General features: G+C 39.3%; 1 protein-coding gene across 2 annotated transcripts; it reads right to left on the reverse strand.

Moving 5' to 3' along the window:
• Nucleotides 1-1,896: 1,896 nt before the first annotated feature.
• LOC150078727 (aquaporin AQPAe.a-like) lies at nt 1,897-27,710 on the reverse strand. 2 transcript variants are annotated; one of them, XM_090383693.1, is made up of 4 exons: nt 27,059-27,710; nt 8,848-8,928; nt 8,548-8,727; nt 1,897-2,337 (listed from the first exon to the last, which is right to left on the reverse strand). In XM_090383693.1, exons 1-3 carry the CDS (start codon nt 27,626-27,628, stop codon nt 8,560-8,562), a joined length of 819 nt encoding a protein of 272 aa, XP_090239819.1. In that variant the 5' UTR covers nt 27,629-27,710; the 3' UTR covers nt 1,897-2,337; nt 8,548-8,559. The 2 variants fall into 2 exon arrangements, with proteins under 2 accessions (XP_090239819.1, XP_090239818.1); XM_090383692.1 differs by lacking the exon at nt 1,897-2,337 and having other exon boundaries at nt 8,175-8,727.
• Nucleotides 27,711-27,798: the final 88 nt, after the last annotated feature.

Consider the following 27,798-nt stretch of genomic DNA (forward strand, 5'->3'; position numbering starts at 1 on the left):
AATTGCACCTGTTCCACCTTGGACATACGTTTCTTCCTCCCATGATACACATTTTCTGGAGTGGGGAAAGAATACTGTACCTTCCTTTAATATCAGGCAGTTGCACTTAGCTCACACTATTCTGAACTCCCATGCCTGTAAAGTCTATACTGACGGATCCAGAACAGCCAGTACGGTTGGTGCTGCTGCAGTTTTTCCTTCTCTAATGATTACTACTGCAGCGTCTTCACAGCCGAATTATATGCCATCAAATTAGCACTTAGTAAAATTATTGAACTTTCCATCTCACCTGCCATAATTTACACTGACTCGCTCAGTGCTGTTTCTGCCATAAGGAAGAATTTTTCATCTTCTCATCCTACCTTGAAACACATTCATTCTCAGCTATTTTCCTGCAGTGTGTCCAATCAATCAATCAGTGTTTGCTGGATCCCTGGCCATTCTGGTATTCCGGGAAATGAGAGTGCCGACCTCGCAGCTAAAAATCCTCAACCAGCTGTCCCAGAACATCCTCAGATTCCTTACACTGATTATAAGCCTGTTATTCGCAAAGCAAGTTATGACAACTGGTCACAGATCTGGAAAAGTAACCCCAACAATAAACTTTACCAGATAAAGCAAGAACCAAAGCTGTGGCTCTCAGGCTTTCGACAAAACAGACGAGAGAAAGTAGTACTGGCAAGACTCAGAATTGAACACACTCATCATACCCATCTGTTCCTGCTACTGGGTGAAGATCCACCCCAGTGTTTATCCTGTGACAGTCAACTTACTGTTAGGCATTTCCTCTTTGATTGTCCCTTTTATTCAACCATACGGTCAAACACTTTTCAGTCGGTCTCTAGGTTGAACTCATATGATTTAACTCATATCCTGGGAAATGAAGCAAACATAAAAGAACTTGTAATCTATTTAAAATGTATTGGCCTATATAGGAGTATTTAATAACATCTACAGCGGTATATTTCGACTAAATAAACTATGAGCAGACACAATTTGGCCTCAGTAGCCTTTGTGTCGTTAAGTCAAATAACAACAACAACCAACGAAAATCGTACACACAGAGAGAAAGAAAAGAATACTGTTTTTACACCGTTTTCTTGACTGGATTTAATGACTCGATTCAGCATGAGATCCAGAAATGTTACCACTTAACAAGTGGTAACATTTCTGGATGGAAGTTTAACTGGATGGAAGTTGCACTGGATGGAAGTTTAAGCTTACGAAGTAAATTGTAAACTTTTGTACATAATAAAATTTTCTTTCTTTTTTACAGTTTCATGTAGTTTAATTAGAATCATTCTTACTTTGCATTAAGTTAATCTGATTATTAGCTGCGTTAGCGTATATGCATAAGGCCCCTATTGTTTTCATGTCCGTCCGCATGTAAAAAATCGACTCCCCTTCAATGGATTTTCATGAAATTTTATATTTGGGCCTTTTAGAAAGATCTGTCTAATCATCCCAAATTTCATTAAAATCGGACCAATAGAAAACGATAATTATATTTATTTTCTTTCATATATATCATATAGGCTACTCATACTGTAGCTGAAGCACTGGGTATTGTTTGCTCGCCATGCGCTAGTTAGAGGCATGAATGGGCATTGTAGTGCCCATTCATGCGCAGAAACGAAATTTTCTCGGTTCGTGCATAAGTCGTTGCCTTTTGCTCTTTTTTTTTTTTTTTTGTGTTATAAATCGTGAATTATTACTACCTGTTAACGCCCCTGTAATGTAACGCTCTGCGTGCATTAACTAATTTGTTTCTAATTAGAAATAAAATATTTTTCTTCTTTCGAATACTTTTTTAGGACATGAAAAAATGAAGATTCAAAATATTTTAAATTATAATTTAATTCATTTCTATTGGGAAAAAAAGTTACATATGCTCCTCCTATATCTCTTTCCGTTAACAGCAGGTGGTTCTTCTAATAATCGTGACAGTCAGCGTGGAACATCTGACACAATGACCCCGCGTCACTGTCGAATGAAAACGTATGCGTGACCCTGCTTTGTCTATCATCCCTGCTGTCGATATTTTAACATCACAATGATCCTTGACAAAACATAGTGTCTGGTGTAATGCTCTACTGTACGTGAGATACTGAGCAGGTGAAACGTTACAGGTGATTTATGTACTGAACTCGTGGTGGTTGATTCCGGTAGTCAAGAGAGGTCAATAAGATGCTAATCAGTCTTTCCGTCTGCTTCACATGGCGTTTCTGAGAAATATGCTGTTGTTTTAGCCAACGTGCAATCAAACTCACTGAGATGATACAAGGGGCAGTGAAATTAGCCGCATCTATGAGGTGTTAGGGACTGTAGCCGGTTTACCTGTTTGCGAGATAAAACAGGAGGGGAGAGAGATGAAAAACCATGTGACATCAATTAAGAAGTTTCAAATTATCAACTGAAGGAAACAGAAGAATGATTTTGTCAAATCATATGTGATTTTTAAGAAAATTAGCATACATGCGTGGAGCGCCTATTGTCTTTACCTTATTCGTCGATCCGCATGTAGTAAATCTACTCTAAGTGGACGAATTTTCATGAAATTTTATATGGCTTTATTTGTCGATCTATACAAAATTTCATTAAAATCGGATCAATAGAAATCTGGCAATAATTTCTTTCCTTTTTTTTCTTTCTTCTTATTATTGTTATTTATTTATTATTTTTTTTTTGCATGCCATATATTGATATATACCCTATATTCCCCCAGGGGCTCACATCTGGTGAGTATGGGCTTGGCACATCCAGGGTCCTGAGCTGGATATCATCATTCTTCTCTTTCTTGGTGATTCCTTTCTATTCTCTCTCTCTCTCCGGAATTTTTTTTTGGCTGGTGCAGCATAAGCCTCAGGCTTCCTCGCACTATATGTCTAATAATAATAATTGCAGTTTAAGCACTCATATTACTTTTGTTGACAAAGGTAATATGGAGTACTTAAATGTTAAATCTGTTAAACAGATTTAACATTTCAAAAGGTAAAAGCAATTACTTTTTAACTAACTTGTTTACTGTGTTGGCACATGAACCGACGTAAAAATTCCTCAAAATGATAGGCATAATACTTGTATAGTTACTTACTTCTAACTACATGCTAAGCACTTTTGGAGTTAAGTTTAATAGCATTAAATTCAAATAAATCTAATAAAAATGAAGATAAGAATGATGGATGTTGGAATTTATCAATTTATAGCTCATAAAATGGTAATTCAAGTTAAAGCCACAATAATTTTGTCTTTAGTACGCTTTTTATTGCAGATGTTAACAGTTTCTGTCCCTGCAGAGACCAGATGCGACATGTCCGACATACCAAATTGGATTGAATGAAAACTTACTGAACAATTGTAAGCCTCAGTTCCAAGGTTAGATTCCTCATTCTTCATCATTTTATCTGATACAGAAATGATAATAGAATATATAATAGTGTATAAAATATATGTAGATAAAACTCATAAAATGAAATATTTAAAATTTATTTGCTATTAGTACAATTATAAAGTTACATGCAACGAAATGGATGATTTTGTAACATATTTATTCATCAAGAAATATCTCGATCACAGAATCATGTGACTGTACAGAATTGATGTGAATCTTCAAGGTCAATGTCAAGAACTAAAAAGCCTTTTAAACTGCATAAATTTTACAGTTATCGTCAATTAAAACAATATGGAATCTAACAGGCGTATTGAGGAATACTTTCATTATTCTCAGCTATTACCTCAACCCCTCCAGTGAGGTTAACTCCCAAGAACATGCGTATTAGAAGAAACCTGATCTGAAAAGTTTATATAATCCCTTCTGGAGAAGTAAATATTTCATAGTAAGATGAGTCATATTCAATATAATCTTCCAATTTAATTAAAACTTGGCAGCTTGCATAAGAGCTGTCAGCGTCTTTTCTAAACCGAGATATTATGAGTTGTCAAGTACTCAATATATGGATACTTAAAAAAAATATATCTGAGACAGATCAAAATTATGCTGCTATATTTCAATATCCTACGGGATAATTACGTCAAGAACCCGATTTCAATACAAAATTATAGAGTTAGAAATTCTGCGTGTAATTAAATCCATCACATCCCTAAAAATGAACAGGTATATTTAATGTTTATAGAAGTAACAAGATTTAGAGTACACTGAATGGTCACTTTATTAGGTACACCCATCCTTTTCATGAAACGAAAAGCGATTTCACTGACAGCACCATGCGATAAAGCAAGTCTGCTGATATCTAGTGATGCTGTTGTAACTCATTGAGAGAATGGGCAAGACTTGAGTGAAGTTGAATGTGGCCTTGTAGCGCGGGTCGCAAGGGCATGAGTCTCGGATACGGAAATCATGAGGTTTTCACGTGCAACAGTGTCTCGAGAATATCGAGATTCCAATAACCAAATAACATCCAGACAATGGCGATCCTATGGTTGCAAACAGTTCATTACTGACAGAGACCGACGGAGTTTAACTAGACTTGTATAGAGCTGGGGATCGAAAATCGGGTGCTGTTCCTCTGAGAGAAAAAAACAAGAAAGCAGTTGCAGTGTGTTCACGAACATCGATACTGGATGAAGAATAGGAAAAGAAGGTTGCGAGGTCTGACAAATCCCAGTTCTTGCTGTTTCTCCCTAATAGGAAGGCCGCAATATGACGAAGACGGCATGAGTCCATAGCCCCATCTTGCTAAATGGTAACAATGCAGGCAGGTGGTCGGCTGTAATGGTATGGAGAGTTTCTTGATGCCCAGCATCCCTGTGGCCTGCTTTCGACACTTCGTTGTGTCTGTACTACGAGAATCCAGGTTGCTCTGAGAGATTCAAGGGAGATTTACTCACTATCGATAGTAATGTGACTACTCAGTGTAAGCGTACAAAAAATTCAATACATTGGCTGAGTAAACATCACGTGAATTAAAATTTTAATTATTATTAGCCATATGGTGCAAGGAAGCCTAAGACATGTTGCACCAGCCAAAAAAAATTTAATTATCCCGAGAGAGAGAGAGAGAGAGAGAGAGAGAGAGAGAGAGAGAGAGAGAGAGAGAGAGAGTCAGAAGTAGAAGGGAATCACCAAGAAGAGAAGAATGATGATATCCAGCTTAGGACCCTGGGTGTGCCAAGCCCATACTTACCAGATGTGAACCCCCAAGTTCGTGCTTTTTTTCCTACTTATCATATGCTACAGAGAAACAGGTGAACGGGATCAATAACTCTTTGACCAAGAAGTATATTTATTCAATAATTTTGAATATAAATATATATATATATATATATATATATATATATTTGCATACGGATTGAACCATTAAAAAAAAAAACAGAACACTAAAGGAATTTCTCAATTAATTTACACAAAGTTAACAGAAGGTGGCGCTGTCATGAAGCATTGCTCTCGTCTGATGCCGGAAGCTATGTGTTTATAAATAAATTCTTGTTAAAATATGCATATAATTAAAAGAAACCGAACGCCCTTGTAGTTTATTTTAAGTCCAATTTAAAATATTCATATAGAATGTATATACAAAAATTTTAAATTGTATAGAGAGCATACCATAGAGAATAGTCTAACATGGAGGCTAAGACAACTATTCATATTGCAAAAGCAGATGACTGGCAGTGAATGTTAAAAATGCCCGTATGTTAAAAAATATTTTAAAAAATGGTACAATTGAAGTTTATTATACCTAAGTAAGTGTAGTTAAATAAGTTCTTGGTATACACGTAGCCTAAATAATAATAGTTATGTTTAGGTAGTATTAATTAATTATTTAAAAAAGGTTCTTATCTTCAATCCGGCTAATATTCAAAATGTTTTTAAATAGCGTTTGCTGATGAAAATCGTTCGAATTGGAAAATATTATGAGCATTTGGTAGCAGTTCATTAATTCTGATATTCGATGCTATGAATAATTAAAAATGTATTTTCGGTATTGACCAAATTTACTGTAATATTTGGTTTACGAAATTTCATATATGTGTTTTAAGAGATATTTGACAGTTGAAAATTTGAAGGTAATGTTTGATGTTTTCGAGTTGTATTGTAGGTTGCAGCCTCAGTTGTTTGGTTTTTCAGATTAATCTTAATTAACCATAAATATGGTTCGAAACCTGATGGAATTGAACAAAAGTATGTATAATTTCTTCGCATTTTCGAAGTTAAATATCTCTGAACTGGGTCTTATATTTCTTCGGTGGCGTAGGTATACAAAACCATGCCAAGTTAGGAATCAGTATCCCTGGAGAAAGAACTTAATTACAGCCACCTTTATATTAAATTTACAGGTATATAAACTATCCTACTAAATGTTATGGGATATTCCTCTGCAGGAACTTGTGTAACTACGAAATATGCAAATTTTTTGACCTATAAAGGTGATCAGTGATGCTCAAAATACATTTAAAATTGATAAGTACATGGAAAGAGATAAGGTTTCAGAATGGGGGGGATGGTCGTAGGGGAAGATACCTGTGCGTGCTATTGCCACTTTTTCAAAATCTCTTACCCGAAGACATTGATGGGAGGGGATGGCAAAAGGGAATACGCCATTTCCGGAATAACATCTCATCGTGGACAGCGCTGTGGGCTGAGAAAGGTGGTGGACGAACGTGGCCGTCTGTCTTGCATTGTTTCAGCCAACCGGAGAGCGAGCGACAGTGGCACAAATGACCGACTTCAACGAGGGAGGTGCCAGAAACGTCTCCACCAAGACCATCAGGCAATCATTTGGGTTATGGGAGCTGCCGACCCACCAGAGTCCCATTGCTACCACCACGACACAAGACTCTACGCTTCAACTGGGCGAAAGAACATCGGCACTTGACCTTGGATGATTGGAGACAGGTCCTCTGGTCCGATGAGTTCCGTTTCCAGTTATTTCGAGCGGACGGGAGGGTGCGTATCTGACGGAAACAGCACGAAGCTGTGCACCCGTCATGTCAACAAGGAACTGTCTAGGCAGGTGGGTGGTCGGTAATGGTCTAGGGTGTGTTCAACTGGCACACGTTGGGACCTCTGGTATGTCGACGCATCTCTAAACGGTTCAGGTTACATATTCATCCTTGCAGACCATCTGCCCTTCATGGTCATCGTGCCCCCACAGGGCAATGGACTCTTTCAGCAGCACAATGCCCCTTCCTACAGAGCCTTGGTGACTAGAACATGGTTCGAAGAGCATTCTACAGATTTTACCACCGTGGAATGGTCGTCCCGTTCATTGGACATGAACCCCGTGGAGCATCTTAGGGATGCTGTGGAAAGGTCCGTTCGAGCTTTGGATCCTCCACCCAGGAATGCGACAGAATTATGGACAGCGGTGCGGCAAGCGTGGATGGAAATACCTGCGGAACGTTTTTGTGAACTAGTTGACTCAGTGCCTCGCCGTGTGACTGCCCTTATCCGTGCGAAAGGTGGGCTTACCGGTTACTAGTTAGGTATCCCATAATTTCTGTCCACTCAGTGTACACATGGGCATATAAGTTAGTTCATTGTTATTGTTATTTCGTTTTTTTTAGGAGCATTAGCAACTAAGACCATATTGCTCCGGGGAATGCGGTGGTCATTCCCTGACATTTCCGCATCCTCCGTATTTGGTGGTCACGGGTTCGTACCCCAGTCTAATCAAGAAGCGTGTGCTATGCACTACTGCTCTTGGCCACGGAGGCGCCATAAGTTAGTTCATGGGTAGCCTTAATATGACAGTTTTGAAGTTGGAACGAGGAGAAGTGTCATGGTCTAAGGGTGTTTCTTGCAGCGCACAATACCACTGTCTTTTTGTCCACGTGAATAGCATAGTTGGTATAAGCACCACCCACCCTACATCGGGTGGAAAAGACTAGTTCGAATCCTGTCAATAACACGAGGAATTTATGGGCTTTTTTTACAACGTGGCTTAGTTAGTCGGTCTCAGGTGATGTTAGCATGGTTTTGTCTCCCCGAAATTTCCGTTTTTCGTCTAACGAACGGTAATCGACCACAGAACACACAAAATGTACGACATAATATATACGGTGCAGTATGGCCTAAGTTGCTGATGCGCCTAACCTTCCCCCCCCCCCCCCCCCACTGTCTTTCTACTAGAAATTAATAGAAAGTTCGCGACGCATCGATGCACTCACTTTAGCCAAAGATCGGTTAACAAGATGTTTTTTTTTTTTCAAAAATCCTTTTTTTTTTTTTTAATTTTTTTTATAACTACAAGTACCTGTGACTTTTGGTAGGATAGTGTATATTAACATAATTGGATTCTAAAGGTTCAATCCGCCAGGCCATAAAACATTTTAAATGGAATATAATGAATAATGTAAAATATAATCCAACAATAGCATTCGTCTAGTCTTGTTTCAATTGAGTAGCGGGGTAAAGGCCCCTGCTCGGTCGATTTTTCACTGATTGCGTACGTCAGTGTTTTTAAAGATTTCATGCCTAAACATTAAGAAATGCATACGCACAAATTTCATGTAGTATCACAAGATTATTTTCAGCTTAACGAAATTATATTTTCATTTGGAACTGTTTTTGTGATTTCTAACTGTAACCCTTTTGGAGTGTCAGATAGTTGTCGTTCTGTCGGCAATGATTTCTTTTTCTCTGTACCGAAGTAAAGTCTGAAGTCTGGCCTTTTCTATGTCGTCTGGATCAGGAGGAGGAGCTGCAAACACATGCTCATAAAGTAGCCCCGCAATAACACCTCCAAGAATTGGACCTACCCAATATACCTGTGGAGGGTAAGAAAGGGAAAACAAAAATAAAAAATTAATGCATTAGTTAAATATCATAATTTATTACAGAAGTTGCATATTTCCAAAGCATCTGATTTTTATCCACTCAATACTCACCCAATGATTGGTCCAGATGCCTGTAATTACAGCTGGTCCAAACGAACGAGCAGTATTCATACTGGAGCCAGTGTATTGTATCTAAAGAGGGATATTTTATATAAATAAATTTATATAAATAAATAATCACTATTTAATTATGAATAAAAAAGTGTATACAGTAGTGGCAAAGGCGCATCCATTAATTTTGTCTGGAGAGGGGGTGTACGTTCCACCTTGGTAGCTTTTACAAGTGTCAACATGTCACAGTAAAATTATTTGCAATTAAACGTACGGTATGCATTTAAGTTGTCACATGGTATGACACAAGTTCCTTGTTATCAGGTAGATGCTGTACGCTTGCGTTGGACTTAGTCGATCCAATCATCGAGAAGACAGGCGATTTTCAGAAAGGTGTTATTGTTGGAGCACGTTTAGCGGGAGCTACAATTGAGAAAACACGAAATCACTGGCGTGTTGAAAGCAACCATCTCAAAAGTATACCGTGAGTGGAAGACAAAATGAGAATGCAGCTCTCACTCAAAGGATAAAATTCCGTAGAAATTCGGTTTTTCAAGAACGAGACCCCAGGAATTTAAAGCAAATTGTGCATCAAAATAGATCTACTTTGCAGTAAATTGACTGAAAAATTCAATTTAGGAAAAGAAAGATCCATTTACAACCGAAAGAAAGATCTGGGATTTGGTAGTCGTACGAAAGCCACTTCTTTCTGTAAAAACACGAAAGCTTCGACTGGAGTGGTCCCGCCAACAGCAAGATTGGACTGGAACAGATCATATGGCTTGACGAGTCTCGATTTACACTTTATTTGCACGAATATTAGGGTGAAAGTGTAGCATGAACCTAACGAAGCCATGCATTCAGACTAACTCTTGTCCGCCGTCCAAGCGGTTGGAGGTGGTATTATGGTATTATTATGTTCTTTTAGTACGGACCAGGTCCACTCAAACCGTTAGAAGATACTATTACCTCCAGTGAATATCTTTCTGTCGTATCGGGCCATCTTCATCCTGATGTGCTTAATATTTACACGGATCGCGATGGATTCAAGACGACAACGCAACTATCCACCACACAAAAACTGTATCTGAATGGTTCTAGGAACATCCGAAATATTTCTCGCATAATTCTCCATATCTGAGTTCAATCGAGGATGTCTGAGATATATTGAAAGGGCAGTTCGGCTTCACATTTCTCTGCCGACCATAATACAGCAGCTGACAAATATCCCGATGGAAGAATGGTCAAACCTGGAGCTAGATGTCCTCAGATGCCTAGTGGGATTCATGCCACGACCTGTACAGGCTGTAATTCGGACAAAATGTGGTTCTGATAGATATCCTCTTTAGCGGGAATCGTGTCCTAGATTTCTATGAATAAAGAATTTTATTATTATTATATTTAATAAAGGTTTCTAATTTTTTGGGCAGTTAGTGTAAAGTCTACAGTGTACTTCTTGCTTTATAATGTTAATTGGAGTGTTATTGTTATTGTTGCTTTATAATGTTAATTGGAGTATCATAGGTTATTGTTATTGTCTGCTTCGTATTTTATCTGGGGATAAAATCAGTCATATTGCTGAGTTCTCATTAGGACCGTCTGTTCAGAGCTACAAACATGCATTACTAATCATTCCGGTAATTTATTCCAAAACCATTCTTGAATATATGTTTGTCCACGATTTATCCTCGTCATGACCTTTGAGTGATATATGATATGTCTTTGTAGTTCATCTACAATAACCTATCATATATCATTCGAAAGGTCTTCAAAAGGAATGGAGTTTATATTGAACAGAAATAAATAACTCTATTAAACATTATTCAAAGCCGTTCTTGAATATATGTTTGTCCACGATCTTACCCTCGAATTTTGCAGCTACAACGACATATCATATATCATTCAAAGTTCTTCGAATGTATAATATTAAACAGAATTAAATTAATATTTGATTACGAAATGATGTAAATGAATAATCACTTTTATCTCCAAGCTGAACAATTTCGCCATTTCATTATGATGTAATGTCGAAAGTATTGGAGCAGGCTGTAGATCTTAAGATTTTAACCGGTTGGTGGCCGAGTTTCATGCTTTAGTGTGATTTCTTAGAATCAAATTTCACTTACAACTTTATTTTCCACTTTTTTGATTCTTTTGACAAAAAATTGAAGGGAGTAATAAACGGCAACCGAGGTTCTTTACTTTGAATGTCGTGTTAAATTCTTGCTGTTAAAAAGACACGCTTGGTTATCATTTTATCATAATTCGCTGCATTGCTTCATTTTATGTACAGGGTGATTATAAAATAACTTCCAAGGTTTGAGTCGAATTGTGGAGTTAATGGTCGCCAAGAGCAAAGCAGCAATTTATCTACGATGATACTGACAAGGGTGCGACGCGTGGTGATTTAGTGAACCACTGATAGATGCTGAAGCTGTGTTATAATAATATCGACGCGTGCATAATCTCCTTCATAGTCCATATTCAAGTAACGTGGTGAAGCGGTAATACAAGTTGATAAAGAAATTTGAAGCCATAGGAACGCCTTCGTAGCCGAGTGGTCATGAGTGGGAATGCAGTAGCACACGCTCTTTGAGTTGACCGGAGTTCAAGCCCCTGACTGCTAAATACGGTCGATCTGCCAACCTGCACTGGACCAGCGTGGCGATTATGGTCCATTTCCCCTCAGTAATGAATTGTTGAGGAGATTTCCGTCCTGCAGTGATGGCAGTGATGATAATGGCTGCAGTTTAGGTTGCACTTTTGAATGATTGTGTAAAGGGTCTGCGTGGGTAGCACAGTGGTATCGTCGCCGTCCGCCTCACACTCGGTGGAAAAGGTCCTGGTTCGAATCCCGTCGATTGATGACGCGAGGAACTTTAATGGACTTTTTTCACTCAATTGCTGAATTAGTCGGTCTCAGGCGTAGATAGCAAAAAATTTTTTTTTTCTCCAGAAACGGGTTTTTTTGTTCAGCAAAACAGGCAAATCTTATACAAAGGGATAATCACCTCCTTATCCCTGCTAGCAAAATTCCTGTACATCATTGACACAACCCATGAGCTGTCCTGGCAGCATGTCCGCACTGCTCAGAGAACTTTATATCTGACTGCACAATTACTCCAGGTCTTTTTCATTCTCCAATTGCCTGAGTGCAGTACCACACAGTTGGTACGTTGTTCTGGGACTTTGCATTTGTCAATATTAAACTTTAGTTGCCACTTCTCAATCAATCTGTGTAACTTTTATAGATCCTGTTGCAGTAGCATACTGTCATTGCTGAAAACCTCGCTGCACTAGAAACACCAAAAGCAAAAGGTTTTAGCTAGTGCATGTGCTGTTTTTGTCAATATTAAGTGATATAACCCATAGTATGGTGATGTCTTAACGAGTCTCCACTTTCTTGACTTTTCACTAAATTTCTTACCATGTTGGAAGAGGATGAGGAATCGTCATACAAAATTCAATGGACAGATCAGATGAAACACACCGAAGTCTCCTGGGTGATGAAAATACATGAATTGTCTCAGCTAATTAGTCAAAATCGGATCCACATACCACTCATCAGTCTCCCTTTCATGACCTGAAAGCCCTCGTGGGTAGCATAGTTGGTAGATAGTCGTCCTCCCAACAGTGGGTGGGAAACTCCCGAGTTCGTTCGAATCCCGTCAGTGACGTTAGAAAGTTTTATGGGCCTGCGCCTCTTGATGATTGGTTGGTTTTTGTAGGGTTTTAGAGTATCATTTTTGTAGGTTTTGTAGGGTATCAGAAACTTAGGTCATATTGTGCCCTGTACAATAAGTCTATAAATTGCGTGTTGTGCTGTTTTTCTGGTTGAAAAAACCCGAGTTTCCGGAGGAAAAACTATGCTACCCTCTGCTGAGACCGATTTACTCAGCCACGTTGTGAAAATTACCCATTAATTACGCGTCATTGACGGGACTCGAACTCAGATCTTTTTCACCCGGTGTGGAGAGGATGGTGATTATACCAATTGTGCTACCGACGAAGGTGTACCTCTCGCCCGAGACCAACTAACTTAGCCAAATTGTGAAAAAACATTAAAAACAAAAAAATTCCTGCCATTATTGACGAGATGAATTCGACCTTAGGCCTTTTCCACTCAGCGTTGGAAGACAGTGATTATATCCACCGTCTTCCAACCGAAATTTTCGCCGTATGGTTGACTAATGTACAGGATCATGCGGAATACACGGACCGGAAATTGCGAGTGTTAATTTATCATCGACAACTTGATGGACTTCAATTCTGACTTTGGTACCACTAGAGATGTTTGACATATGTCAAGACATTTAGGAATACGCAGTGGTACAGTAAGTAAATTTTTCAGGTATTTTATTTACAAAAATTTTTAAAATAAACAATGTAATAAATGTTTATATTTAAATTGTCATTAATATTAAACTAACATCGTCCAGAAAATCAAAGCACACCCCTCGAAAACGTTAGCATTTCTAAATGAAAGTTTCAATCTGAAAATTGAGAATACTCTCTGAGTTCATAAATTACCGCCGGAAATGCTAGAAAATTAACCCAATCTGCTCGACAGATAGCGCTGGTCAGAATATTGCCAAGCTTAACCGGACTTAATAAGGAAATGCTTGTCCAAAGGAAATCCACTTGGCCAGCCTTATTACATTCCCCTTAACCTTACATACTGCATCGTTCAATTGTATTTAAGACAACGTGATCCTGTCATGGGAGTGATTCAAAAGTCAGAAATTACCGAGCACGAGGACACAGCTGTGTCATTTACCACAGGAAAAAACAAGTTGGATAATAGTTATCGTTAACTGAACCCAGCTGCCTACATAAAGAACAAAATGTCAATGAACAACACCACGTGAAGCAGCTGTAGCAGACGAACTGAATTGCGTGGGAATAGCAGACGAAATTGTGATCTGTATGAGCGTGAAGGGACGGCGCATGCAAAAACGCTTTGTCAGAAGTGATTTTTGAAAGTAAATATGCCGAAGGGTATAGCGTATTCATGAAGTTCGCACCACACATTTAACGCTACTATTTGTGCAAAAAAAAAAAAAAAGTCTAACTCGAGACTGGTCAGGTCAAATAATCTTTTTCCACTAACCATCGTGGCGTGGACGTCATCACTCCAGTCGAATCTTTTGATTTTTTACAAAAAGAAGTGGCTTACGTATAGGTACATGACTCCCAAATCCCGAATTCTTCAACTCCTGCCGCATAGTTCGGTTGGAAATGGGCCTTTCTTGGCCTAAATTGAATTTTTCAGTTATTTGATACACACTGAACCTATGCACAATTCGCTTTAAATTCTGCGATCTCCTTGGAATACCGACTTTTGCTGCATTTCTTCCTTTTACAGCTGCATTTTCCTTTCGTCTTCCACGCATTGTATACTTTTGAAATAGTTACTTTCGACACACCAGTGATTTCCTTTTTTTTTTTTTTTTTTTTGAGGAAAGTACATTATTTATCTGATACCAGGAACTTGTGATTATCGTGTGACAACTTACATTTGCATACCTACGCTAATTAAGCTACGTTTAATTAGCTGTTGTCGCCAATTGAAAAAGGTTTCTAATTTTTTGGCCAGTGAGTGCATTAAAAGAGAAATAAATTCGACGCATTTTAATGTAATGGAAACATAATGGACCGTTATCTGTAGTATAGCATAAAGAGAAAACTTAGGCGTGTGTTAAACTCCAAAACAATTAAGGCATGAGGCATCGGGATATTTGTAATTGCGCGTATCGCTCAGTCGGTTTGCTGTTTACTGGACGAAAATCAGAGTTTCCTGTAGAAAACCACGCAACCTTTTTCTGAGACCAACTAACTCAGTCATGTTGTGAATAAAAACCAACCGTTGCGTCCCCTGACTCTTCGATACTCTTCTCTTCTGTGACTGTTTGTCTTTTCATTTTCTGATCACTTCCTTCTAAACAATTCTTAAAACTTCGTACGATTGATAAAAAAAAAAGGCTTTTTATAAATTTATTTCTTTTTTTCTGATAATTCGAAACTTAAACGGTGACCTCAGTAAACGTCAGGGCACCCAAACACGCTGAAATGAACAGAAATCTCCAGAACGAATAACACGCTCTTACGCACCCACGTGACATATGACGTCACGTTGTTTATTTAATCGTGTCATTCATTTGTGACTACTATTCTCGATCCTGTTCTAATTTGTGCGAGTTCATTGCTATAATTACTGTCCTCAGCGTTCTAAGGATCAAGTAACGCTTGTCCGTCTGTCTGTCATCTCATTAACCCAACTTTGGCGAAGCCATTTTCAACTCGGAACAGATCCAAAATTGCGTGAACCGCTTGCCCTAAAGAATGCAGATAACGCTATCTCACTTGCTTGGCACCCTTTTAGTAGCCATAAATTTCGCTTACGTCGTTGTCTCTTTGTTCTGGTACAGCGATCCCCCCGAATTTGCACTTGATAAGATGGGCGAACTTTGTGGGAAATGCGCAGTAAAGCATGCATGATTGTAAAGAGATAACAGCCGAAAATACTGCTGTAAATTAGTTCGCATTGTTCCAGAAACATAATGCTCAACTAGCCCTGTATAAAGCAGAAAGTATTAAAAATATTTCGCTCAATGAACAGTGATCCAATCGTAAACTGTAATTAGGGCAAAGATTCTCAAACTTTGCGCACCCTCAAAAATATCTTATATTTTACGCCCCCAATCTTCCAGAACAAGAGATTTGATAGACTTTTATAGATTAATATTTACTTCAGTACATTTAATCTCAAATATTGAAATAAAACACGCTTTATACCTTGAGACAACAAAATGTAAGGTAAATGCCTTATTTTATTGCGGTTTGATTTGGTATGAAACAACAACAATATAAGACATTTGCCTTATTATATACACTGAGTTGGTTTTGCATTAGCAACATCTACGTAATATCCCCTGGGGCCTCCTTTTGGCCACAATACATCCCGTACACGTATTGCATGGACTGCACAAGATGTTGCAGGCTGTCCTGTGGCAGTGCTGCCCATGCATTGCACAATGTGTTCAGCAATGCTCGCACATTGTTAAGTGTATGGTCGTAGCATCGAATGGCCTTTTCCAGTAGGTCCCAAACATGCCCAATTGGGTTGAGATCATTGAGTTTGGCTGCCATGGGTTGTTGTTGTTGTTGTTGTTGTTATAGGGTTTTAGGAGCATCAGTGACATGCTATTCTCGCCTGAGACCGACTAACTCAGCCATGTTGCGGAAAAGGCCCATAAAAATTCCTCACGTCGTCGACAGGACTCGAACTCAGGCCTTTTCACACCCGATGTGGGGAAGATGGCGTTTCTACCAACTGTGCCGCCCACGAGGCCGCTGCCATGGGAGGACGGAAAATTCATTGTCATGTTTCTGAAGCCAGTTAGCAATCTGCGAACTTTGGGGAATTCATGACGCGTAGTCATGTTGATAGATGCAGGAGTTGTCTAGATACGCTGTCATACTTGGTCGGCAACGATAGAAATGTATGCGTTTTCTTCGAGCCATTGATTAACGGTGATCAGAGTACCCAAGGCATATCATCAAAACAGTCTCCAAACTATAATACCACGGGCGGAGATGGGGGAACCCCCTAGCGTCGTTAGACATCAATACACTTACTATAATACCACCGCCTCCATCCTGCCGAACACCAACGTTGAATTCAGGTGTTCCTTTCCTCCAATGCAGATATGCCCATCAGCACGATAGAGTTGGAAAGGGGATTCATTAGACTACTGACAGATATCCACATGTCAGTGGTCCAGTGTTGTTGCTGACGTGCCCATGCAAGGCGCAGTTTTTTGTGTCTCGCAGTGAGCATGGTACCTGTGATGGCTGTCAGAGGTACCATGTTCGTATAAGCTATGGCAGTTGCCATAGCTTATAAGAACTAATACAAACTAATGTCCCACGCATATTTCAGTTGGATATTGGTCTTTCTGTTCCAATGTTGTCCTGGGTAGTTAGCTGGGCTATTGTGCTGAGTCGCTGCCGCGACACGAGACGAGACACAGGACATTCACCGTTGGTGTCGACCTCACGTGGCTGTCCCTGTGACCTTTGGCTAGTTGTTCGACCGCTGTTAAGACAGTAATGGTCTGCGCGGTAGCACAGTGGTATCGTCACCGTCCTCCCCACACTGGGTGGAAAAGGCCCGAGTTCGAATCCCGTCGATGACGTGAGGAACTTTAATGGGCTTTTTTCACTCCGTGGCTGAGTTAGTTGGTCTCAGGCGTAGATATCAACGTTATTTTCCCCCACAAACGGTTTTTTTCGTCCAGCAAACAGGCAAATTGACCAGAGAACACACGCAATTTACAGACAAAATAGATATATGGGTAGATGTAATCATTTGCTTTCTTGCATCACATGCCACTACTACTACTACACATGCCACTACTACTATTTACAGGGGACCCTAATATCATAATTTTGTTAAGCCAGTCATGGTAGACTCGTGACATCACAGAATGGGAGTATTTAACCGTGTTGGCTGTTGTCGAGATACTGGCACCCACACGTCTTAACCCCACAACCATTCCCCGTTCGAAGTCGGAAAGATCTCTATGCCAACCCATTATTTTTCGCACTCAAAACTGATTACCACGTGTGCGAACCACAATCTTATATCAGCCGTTCCCGACTTTGAGTCTTCACCAGCTTCACAGATCAGTTCATTTCACACAGAGGATCTTGCTAATGTAAACCCAACTCAGTGTATATAATAATAATAATATTTCATATTAGGGTTACCCAAGAGAACTACTTTGTATTCGCCCACGTGTACAGTGTTATGTCCATAAATTGCTTATGTACTCTAGTCCATTTGCCTGTTTTGCTGGACGAAAATCCCTGAGTTTCGTGGGGAAGACCTTGCAGTCCACGCCTGAGGCCAACTAGCCCAGTCACGGAGTAGAAAAAAAAAAAGAGTTTATTACGTCATTGACAGGATCCGAACCCGGACCTTTTCCGTCCGCAAGGGGTTTTATATATAGTTTAACGGAACAAAAAAATTATAAGAAAGAATCCGCCTTATAGCTTTTTATTGCGCCACATCGGGTCCTCAGAAGTCTACAGTAAATATTATAGGTGTTTCACTGAGATCAAAGTTCGTAAGATATGATTCCACATCCCCTCTTTTCACCTGATAAAACTCTCTTCAGAGAAGTGAGCGTGTTTAACTTTGTTTGCCGTCTGCTGGGAGTGTGTCCCAGCGTCGTGTGTTTATCGCTTCTGTCTCCTGTGTAGAGGACCCAAGGGTTGATGTTCCGAGAGCTCGAAGCTGCAACTGATATCGGTAACTCAAAGTACTGATTAGAAGCCCTTTGGGTTATTTAGGATATTTCTAAATCCATTCCAAGTAAAATGAAAGTAAGGGGTCTTAAGTTTGCAACTGCCAGTTTTGGGCTTTGCAATTTTTTATAACTCGTCTCAACAGGATAAAATTTTGGTTGGATTGTTATATTATCCTAATTTATAATAGGTGACATTGGAAATGTAAAAGAACAAATTTCACTTTTGGAGATGGGTGTAGTCACTTCGAACACTTACTAGAGTAAGGAGTGTCCACTTTTCCTCCCTATATAATTTTCCTGCATCCATAATGCAATTTTTTTTATCATAAATATTTTCACGTTATGTGATTATATGATTATATAAGAGTCAAGAAACTTTTTCAGCATCCAGCATATATCACAGTGGGTTGTCTATTGGAGATTTTAATCCTCATATTCCTATGAGTGCCTCTTTAGCTATGCTATTTGTCATCCTTCAGGGAAGGTCACAGTTCGAATCCTATCGATGGTGCAAAGAATTATCGATGTCTTTTCAAGTACGACTGACTAAGTCTTAGGAAGGTGTTGGGTTTGCTTTAGATCTTTCACCCCACAAGAAAATAAATCAGACTTAGAACACAAATTTACAGAGCAATTACAGATCACTCGTGATCTCAGTTCCTTGGCACTAAACCAGAACAGCTTATCTACCCAGGGATATACTACCATTGGATCAGTCGGACCAATGAGAGTCTGTTGTAAGATTTTCGATGGATTGTCTAGTTAGCTGTTAAAAAATTAATTATATGTAATGAATAGCTGGTCTCAGTTGGTAGATTCAACCGAGATCATTAATGAAGCTGTACCTCCCTCCTTTAACTGCAGTGGGAGTTAAAGGAGGGAGGTACAGCTTCATTTTAGGAAGGATGCGATCTGTTGAAATGGGTGCAAAGAACAATGAGATTAGTTATGTTATGGAACAAGAGGGTGCTTTTATCAAGAAAGGCCTCAGTTCTGCAAATTGCAGCGTCTGGAGACTAGGCCAGTGACGAAGCTACCATGTAGGCAGGCAAGGCAATTGTCTCCTTGCCCTTTAGGGGCCCGGCGTCTTTGGCTGTCTCCTCTTTTTACAATTTTCATTAATTAAGTAGGGGTCCGAACATGTTCTTCGCCTCCGGGCCCGAAAAAGGGTATCTACGCTACTGGACTAGGCTACTTGCAAGTATATCTAATTGAGGTGTTTCAAGTTTCGAATGTTGAGTAAGCTGAATGCTGATAGAATCCTTCTTGCTCAGAGGAAGGATTCTATCAGCACTTGAGGGGGCATAAATTCAAATTGAGGAAGGATGGTTGCAGGATAGATGTGTGGGAAATTGCTTTCAGTTATTGGAACAAACTTTCATCTGGTTGTGGAAGTGGGAAGCTTGAATAAATGTATGGAAAAATTAGGAAAGTTATTAGAGGATGGACAAGTGATCTGGGAAACTTTTTTATTTTTATTATTATTTTTTTTATTGTGTTGTACAAGCTTTCTTCCTTTCTTCATTTGTCACTACTAATACATGCCGAATTGAAGAGTCACTCCCAATTATAAATAGCCGACTTACAACAATCATGCATGCGAACAAAACTCCATAAGATAAACGCCTCTTTTCCTGCTGTTGATGCTTTCTCACTCCCTTGCTGTTGTAAACTAGAAGCGATTTAGCGACAGCCACTTCCCGTAGCAACAATTTACGACACTGTCATGACTTGGGTTTTAGTGCATTAAAGAATATTCTCCCGTGTCATGCTTTGGACAAACAAAAGCTTTAAAATAATCTCAGTTTCCTCATATCTCCAGATGCATGTGCAGGAAGAAAGTATTACAGATTTTAATGAATTAAGACAACAACATCAGTCCCTTAATTCACTACACCACAGAGAGTTTCAGCAATTGTTATAGGCGCATCAGGCAACTTAAGCCATATTGCGCCTGTAAAATATGTCTGTAAATTGCGTCTTTCTGTGGTTGACTTGTTATTGGACGAAAAACCCGAGTTTCCGGAGTAAAAAACTATGCTGCTCTCGCCTAAGACCGACTAACTCAGCCACGTTGCGAAAAAGATCCTCGCCTCATTGACAGGATTCGAACTCAGGTTTTTTCAGCTCGTGTGGGGAGGACAGCGATTCTGCCAACTGTTCTACCCACTAGGGATAATCTGTGATATGAATTTTATAAAATCGAATCTAGCTAGCTATACTGGGTAAGCAAAAATCAGGGTTACCTATTCTCACGAGTAGTCCCTACGAGCGTTCTTTACCAGCTACTCCTCACACACACACACACACACACACACACACACACACACACACACACACACACACACACACTCTCTCTCTCTCTCTCTCGAATATACATCGGAATTGGAGTAATATGTAGTACTCGAATAATAGACAACGGTGAAGCTATCATACCGCCAGGTGTGCCACCGCGCGGGGGTCCGAAGGGTCACAGCTGATTCAATATGCTGAAGATCATGTGGGGACCGTTGAACAATCTGGCATTGGCACAGAATTTATAGTGTCACAAATAAATGTCAGGGTTCGAATCCTGTCGATGATGCGAGAAAATTTTATGAGCTTTTTTTTCACTCCGTGGCTGAGTTAGTCGGTCTCAGGCGTAGATAGCAAGGTTCCCCCCCCCCCGCCCAGAAAAGTGGGGTTTTTCGTCTAGCAAAGCAGGCAAATCGACCAGAGAACCCGCGCAATTTACAGGCATAATACATATATGGGTATATGTAAGGAATTACCGGGTGACCCTAATATAATAGTTTAATTTTTTAGTGTCACAAATAATGCATTAACTACCCACTAAAAAAGTCCTAGTTCATTGGACTTTCCAGCTAAACAAGGGATTCAGACCTGTATAAGGAAGGTGCATGAGCTACACAAGTCAGTTGTTCGTATCATAGTACGTAAAGCCGAGCTGAATGATTTCGAGTGCATTATAGCCCAAGTTGCTGATGCCCCAACAAATCTAACAACAACAACGACTGGTTTTGAGGGAGATATTATTGTTGGATGTCGCATTGCTGGCTTGCCCATGTTATCGTGTTTCATGTCATCATGAAATAGAAGTGTGGCAGTACCAGCAAGCCCAAAGATCGCAACGCTCACTACCGTGACCAGGGGTACTCGGATGGATAGTACAAAAATCTTGTCGGACATTCCTTCAAAGCATCACCCAGGACATTAAGGCATCAACAGAGGCTGAGGTCTGTATAGACACATTACGTTCGGAGCGCCACAGCCTCTGTTTTCATGAGAGAGCGGCGGCCCATAAGCCAAAGATCACCAACTGCAATCAGCGGCTTCATTGCAGTTGTATTTTGCCGTTCACCCCAGACAAAATTCGTAACATGCTAAAGAAGGGATGAAGTTACAGGATTTGCCAGAGCAATACGAAACGAGGAGATAAAAACAAATATACAATGCAAAGGAACAAAGTCACTAACCGCATTCGGTCAGAGAAGAGAAAATTTTATAGTTCCCAGCTTGCAGGCATCATAAACAAGCAAGGAAAAATGGGCAGTTTTGAATAAGCTGTTACCTGGACGGAAACTGAAATCTAATAACTTCATTAGAGATGTGATTGAGAATGACGCACTCATTTCAGATGACCATGAAAAAGCTTCATCATTTAGTAACCACTTCGTCTCAAGTGTGAATAAGCTTATTCATGGTGAAGGTAACACCAGAGACACCCACGAGAAACTGCCAAACATTCAATGAGAAACTTATTTTCCTGGCTCCACTCTCTGATCTGGAGATTTTAGAAGGACGTCAAATAAAAATTAAAAGGGGCCCCTAGCTTTGATGAAATCTTTGTTTCTTCGCTGAAAAAGATTCCTATCTCAATTCTGGTACAGCACTTTAATTGCCCCTTTCAATCTGGTAAAATTTCTTCAGTTTAAAAAGCAGTTATTATCCCTGTTCCAAAGGGAGCCCAATGCAACTCTGTCAACAGCTTCCGTCCAATAGCTCTCATCTTAGTTTTTGCAAAACTCTTTGAAAAAATTCTTCGTGGCAGACTCGTATTACTTGAAGCTAAATCAGGTTATCTATCAATAGCAGTATGCCTACCATTCAAAAAAGATCCACTGATCTGGCAATTGTTGACTTTTGTTCCAAGATCACTGATAGTCTTGAAAATGGCCACAGTGCAATAGCACTGTTCCTAGACTTATCTAAAGCTTTCGATTGCATAAATTATAATCTGCTCCTCAAAAAAACGCAACAATAATGGCTTGAAAAATTAACCTTCTTAAAGATTACATTACCGCGTGTCCATTTTCTGTAAAAGCAAATCAGTCTTATTGAGAAATTTCTCCGAGGGGGAGTACCTTAAGACTCACTTCTTGAAACTCTTTTATTTATTATTTTCATCAGTGAATTTCTTCATATTCTTCATATTCAACAAGCTGAAGCTTTTTTAAAATCATTTTTAATAAAAAATAAAATTTGAAGTAATTACAAACTTTAAAATCTAACTTATATTTAAAAAAAATAATAAAATAAATTAACTTTTAGTTAGAAATTTGATGAAACAGAAATAACAAAGGATAATATACCGGATGTTAATAGAATTAAATTATTTATTACAATTGTTAATTGAATAATAATTACATTATCCTCTTGTCAGATTTGCAGTTTAATGCAATGCAGAGAAAATATAATTATTATCAGATTACGGCAAATGAATAACTTCTCTGTTGAAGGGAATATGTAATTACTCTTGACACGTTAGTTGTAATAATGAGTTCAATTGTAATAGAGTAATGTCTATTTTTTTATAAGGTACGACGCCCACGTCTTCTTTGTTCAGTTATTAATATAAAATAATAATAAAAATAAAAAGAAATTCTGCTAAAACCATCACTTAAAAATCATGGATAAAGACGTCTACGAATATAAGAGAAATATAAGAAAAAGAGCTGTCCACACTCACAGAAACTGTTGTTGGTGTCGTAGGGCGAATTTTTGCTGCGTCAGCTTTCTGAATTGTTCGACTGTGACGTCATCTTATTTCGTAAATGGAGAATGCGAAGGTATAAGCACGGTGAATATGTAAATCTTAGTTATACCATGTTTGTGGATTGTAAACTTGAGTCAGTTTCCTTTCGTTCATTTTTCATTTGAACTAATTCTTGCAAGTTCCTTGCATCTATATGGCTTATTCCGTTCTCATTTCCAAATGGGAAAGGAACCAAGGAAATACGAATGACTTCTTAGAGATATCACAACCCTCTTACGTCTCCTTTTCTGTTTCTTTCCATTCAGATGACACACAGTCTTCGACTTTGCCGTTTCAGCTTATCTAATCAAAAACCCTACACGACATCTTAAGAGACTCGTGATATGTCTTTCTTAGAGCAATGCAGAAACTAATTCTCATGATTGTGTACATAAATAAAGAGAGAGAGAGAGGACAAGACATATTTCTCATTTATATTTTCATCTTCTATATACCTTCGACAAATTTAATTTCATTGAACGGCACTAGTGTGCTTTAAATATTGCGTGAAAATGAGGAAGAATCAGCTGATGCAACTAGCATTTGGAAAGGAACAGTGCACGAATTTTTGAGTGATACCCTTGTAATGTCTGTTGAATCAGCCTGCTTTCTGGATGCCCTTCAAGCAATGATCAGTAGCTGAAGCGTATAATGACAGAATAATGACTATTCGTGAAATAGCTGAAGAGGTAGGCGTTTCTTATGGCACATTGTCTAGCCATTTTAGCCTAAAAAAATGCGCCTGCAAGTGAAACCTCCATACTCATAGGATGTTTCCTTTTGACTTTATTTTGTTCCTTAAACTTAAAAAAACCTCGAAAGTCAAAATATTGATGATGTGGAAACCATTAAACAAAATACAACGGTAAAGCCGCCTGGAAATTCTGCAAATTGAATTTGTGAGGTACTTTCACCATCCGGCTACTGGAGAAGGGTGGAATAGGTGTACATGCTGAAAAAGCCTTTGAAAAGGATTAAACCCACCTCTGTAAGTACAATATCTTAGTTTTCACAGATTAAGGCTCGATACTTTTTTTTTATCACCCCTACAAGTTTCTGGTTTTTTCCACCGCATATGCGTGTATGTGTTTTCAAGGCTGGTTTGTGGAACAAAGCTCGGAATATTTCAAGATGAAAACGTAGTAAGATATATTTATTTTATAACTGTTCTATAATATCTGCACGATCCCAAGACTTGCCACTCCTTGGTTACAGGCTAGAGCCCAAATATAAAGGTCTTTAAGAACCCTTCCCAGTCATCGACAGGATTTGAACCATGACGTTACCATTTGAAGGTGCCAATGAAGTATCCTTTTAATTCTATCTCAATAGACATTACCTGGATTAAACAAAGGTGCAAAGAATGTTCAAGTTCAACTGACGCCTCCTGCCAATTGCTTTTAATAATATTATATTGTGCTTGTTTAACATTGCATCACGTTAAGTCAGAGGGAGGCACGGTCCAGCAGACATTGGGGTTTACATTTGCCAAGTACTCGTGCGCTGAGAAGAGCAATCTATACAATCTGTACTAACCCAAGCTGCTGACTACTTTTGCATAACGCAGGGTTATGACACGACACTACTTGAGGGTCCGCAGCATGCAATATCCGGGAAAGAGCTTTTTAAGTGTGTCAGATCCAACTGATGTAAGGGCAGCTGTTAATTAACTGTTTGCGGTATGTCGGTCATCATGTGCGCATTTATTGTGAAAAGTGGCCTGATACAGCATTTTCCATTAGCTTTTCCCTATTCGTTAACGCAGATAATTACTGTAATGGAACTCAGTTTCTCGATAGACGCCATCAGAGTCCCCACGTTATACTTCCTTGCATAAATCAGTTTTGCTTCCAGCAGTAGCCTGTTTAAAAGTTAATGCACATCATCACATATATTTCAACAAATTTTCTACACTGCTGCACAAAATTAACAGAACACGCAAAAAACACGATGTAACTCGCGCAGATGAAGCGGAAAAAAATTTGGTATGGTGGTGTACCGTAGAATAACGATGAAACGAGGACGTAGCAAGAAACGTCGGACAAGTATAAGGGACATTTATAGGGGTTGTATAAGAATTACCAAAAAGGTCAAATTACAGAAGTCGATACAAGATGCTCAAAATATGGTCACATGACATAAACATGGCGTATGATCCCCTCCAACGGCTAAACCACCTGAGAGAGTGAACCATGCTCGATATAAGGGTGTCTATAAGATCCTGTGGCAACAAATCCCATCCTTCTAACAGCGCTGACCTTAGCTCACCAAGTGACCGAGGAGTTCGCTGTCGGCGTGCAATGCGACGCCCAAGGGTGTCTCACACATGTTCGATCAGATTGACTATGAGGATCGTGCTGGCCACGGCAGGATATATTCAGTTTCAAGATATTCCTCCACCACTTGAGCTCTATGTGTAGTGGCGTTGTCATGCATGAAAAGAAAATCTGGGCCAACCGCACAAAAAACTCGCACATATGAGACTTTTTAGGTCGTCGAACCCTATGGGGTTGGACGATCTGTTCTCGGTACCTCTGCGCAGTTACGGTACCCCAATCAAAAACATGAAGAGGAGTGCGGCCGTTGATTATTATTTCGCTCCACACGAGAACACCGCCTCCACTGTAAGTGTCCATTTCTCTGATGTTGAAGGGATGGTACTGCATTCCTCGTTGTCTCTAGATGAAATAACGTGTAGAATCTGTTTTTAGGCTAAAATGAGACTCCTGTTTTATTGTGAACGGTGTCTTTGGCTACATTGTTCCCAGTAAAATATTCAGTTAAAATTTTTGTTCTGTTAATTTTGTGGAGCAGTGTATGAACAGGTGTATCAACCAGTATTTCATAAGTTTTAAGATATATTTATAATTTTTAAGGTATATATTTTAATTTCTGATTGAAGTCAACAAGCTTCCACTATATCATACGTTTCAGTAAGCTTCCGCAATTTTATAAGTTTTAATAAGCTTTCATGATTTCTTGAATTACATTTCACTTCGTAATCTCAGTGAGTGGTAAGTAATCCAGTCCAATCCAGACAGAAACGAAGAAATGATTCCTCAGTGGTCATTGGGAAACCGTTGATTATTTCCAACTCAATAATTTTTCTGCGTATACGGATATCAATTTTAAACTGTATTCGAAAAAATCTACGAATTTAAACATAACAAAAAATTCAGATACGTTTTTTCTATACTGATTTCATTCCAATGAAAAATTTGAATTTTCATGGCTTTTTCTAAATTTTTCTCCAAAAAATTAAATTTTTCATGCAGGCTACTGTACTAAAGACCAACAATTTCTTACAGTAATTCAGTTTTTGACGTCGAATCTATCTAATACACTTCGAAAACCTTCTTTTTCAGCAATAGGGCTTTTGACATTTGCTTTTTAACAGATGGGAATAGAAGACGAGGTCTTGAATTTTATGGAGAGATCTGAAATTTTGGGTTAAATGAATAAAAAAAAAATAAATAACACAAAAATTGGTGTGACATTACACAATCATACAGGACTAAGTAAACTTATCAACAGGAACATTGTTCTGACCTAATTGGAGAGGTAGACTCAGTATGTTTGATCTACCACTTCCAACCAAAATGTTAAATAACAGATAACATTGCCATCATTTGCTCTAATATTACATTGGCGTTTGATGCTATCGATTTGAGAACACTAATTTTATAAATTAAGAATTTTAATTGACTAAAAATCGACAGGCTTGTTGATCAGAGTTCTAACTAGAAACCAAAGTAATCATATTTCTAGACCAATCAAACTGTAGCCATCCTCGTAAAGGAGTCCAAAATTTGGACTTGTTTACATCATATATGTATAAAAGTACGTTGCAAAGGTTACTTACAGCAAACAGGTGGCATGTGGTTACTGAAAGTCCAATGGCGAGTGGCGCAGAACCTGACACATCAATTCGTTGGCTGTCACAAACAGCGAAGACGGTGAAGACCAAAACGAAAGTGATGAGGAACTCAATTCCGCATCCTTGATAACTGCTGAGGTTCTTATGGACAATAGTCATTCCCAAGTTTCCGTGTTGATCCACCGGGGTCAAGGCCTTCAGAACAGCAGAACCAGCGATAGCTCCGATGCACTGGCTACAGATATAGAAGAATGCCCGGATGAAGGAACACCTGCCGGTGACCAGCATGCCGCAAGTGACGGCTGGATTGATGTGACCTCCGCTGACATGACCTATGCCCTGCACAACGGTGGCTACCGTGATTCCAAATGCAAGGGCAATCTGCACCATGGTGGGACTGTAATCTTTCGACCACCCGCCTATGCATGACCCGCATCCGACCAGAACGAGGATAGCTGTCCCCAGAAATTCGGCAATCAGTGCCCTCCACAGCGAATTTCCTCCCGCCAGTTCGTTGATGCCGCAGACTGCTCGGAACTGCCGCACACGACCCATTGATAGAATGTAAGCCTGCTCAGCGCGAAAATGAAGAGAGAACACGTGGGATGCCAAACAGCGGTCTCTCGCCGTAAAGACACGCTTCGTATGGCTGAGTGATTGAGGAGAATTACAGGTGGCATTAAAAAAATGCAGCTGTCAGCCAATGAGGAGAGAGAGAGAGAGAG

Source organism: Mastigoproctus giganteus, chromosome 10, assembly GCF_048544385.1.
Source record: "Mastigoproctus giganteus isolate SK-2022 chromosome 10, ASM4854438v1, whole genome shotgun sequence".
NCBI lineage: Eukaryota > Metazoa > Arthropoda > Arachnida > Uropygi > Thelyphonidae > Mastigoproctus > Mastigoproctus giganteus.

Coding starts and splice junctions, on each gene's coding strand:
- LOC150078727 (XM_090383693.1), bottom strand. CDS start 27,628: ATGGGTCGTGTGCGGCAGTTCCGAGCAGTCTGCGGCATCAACGAACTG. Junction 8,929..27,058: donor CCACATGCCACCTGTTTGCT/GTAAGTAACCTT, acceptor ATCCCTCTTTAG/ATACAATACACTGGCTCCAG. Junction 8,728..8,847: donor GCATCTGGACCAATCATTGG/GTGAGTATTGAG, acceptor TACCCTCCACAG/GTATATTGGGTAGGTCCAAT.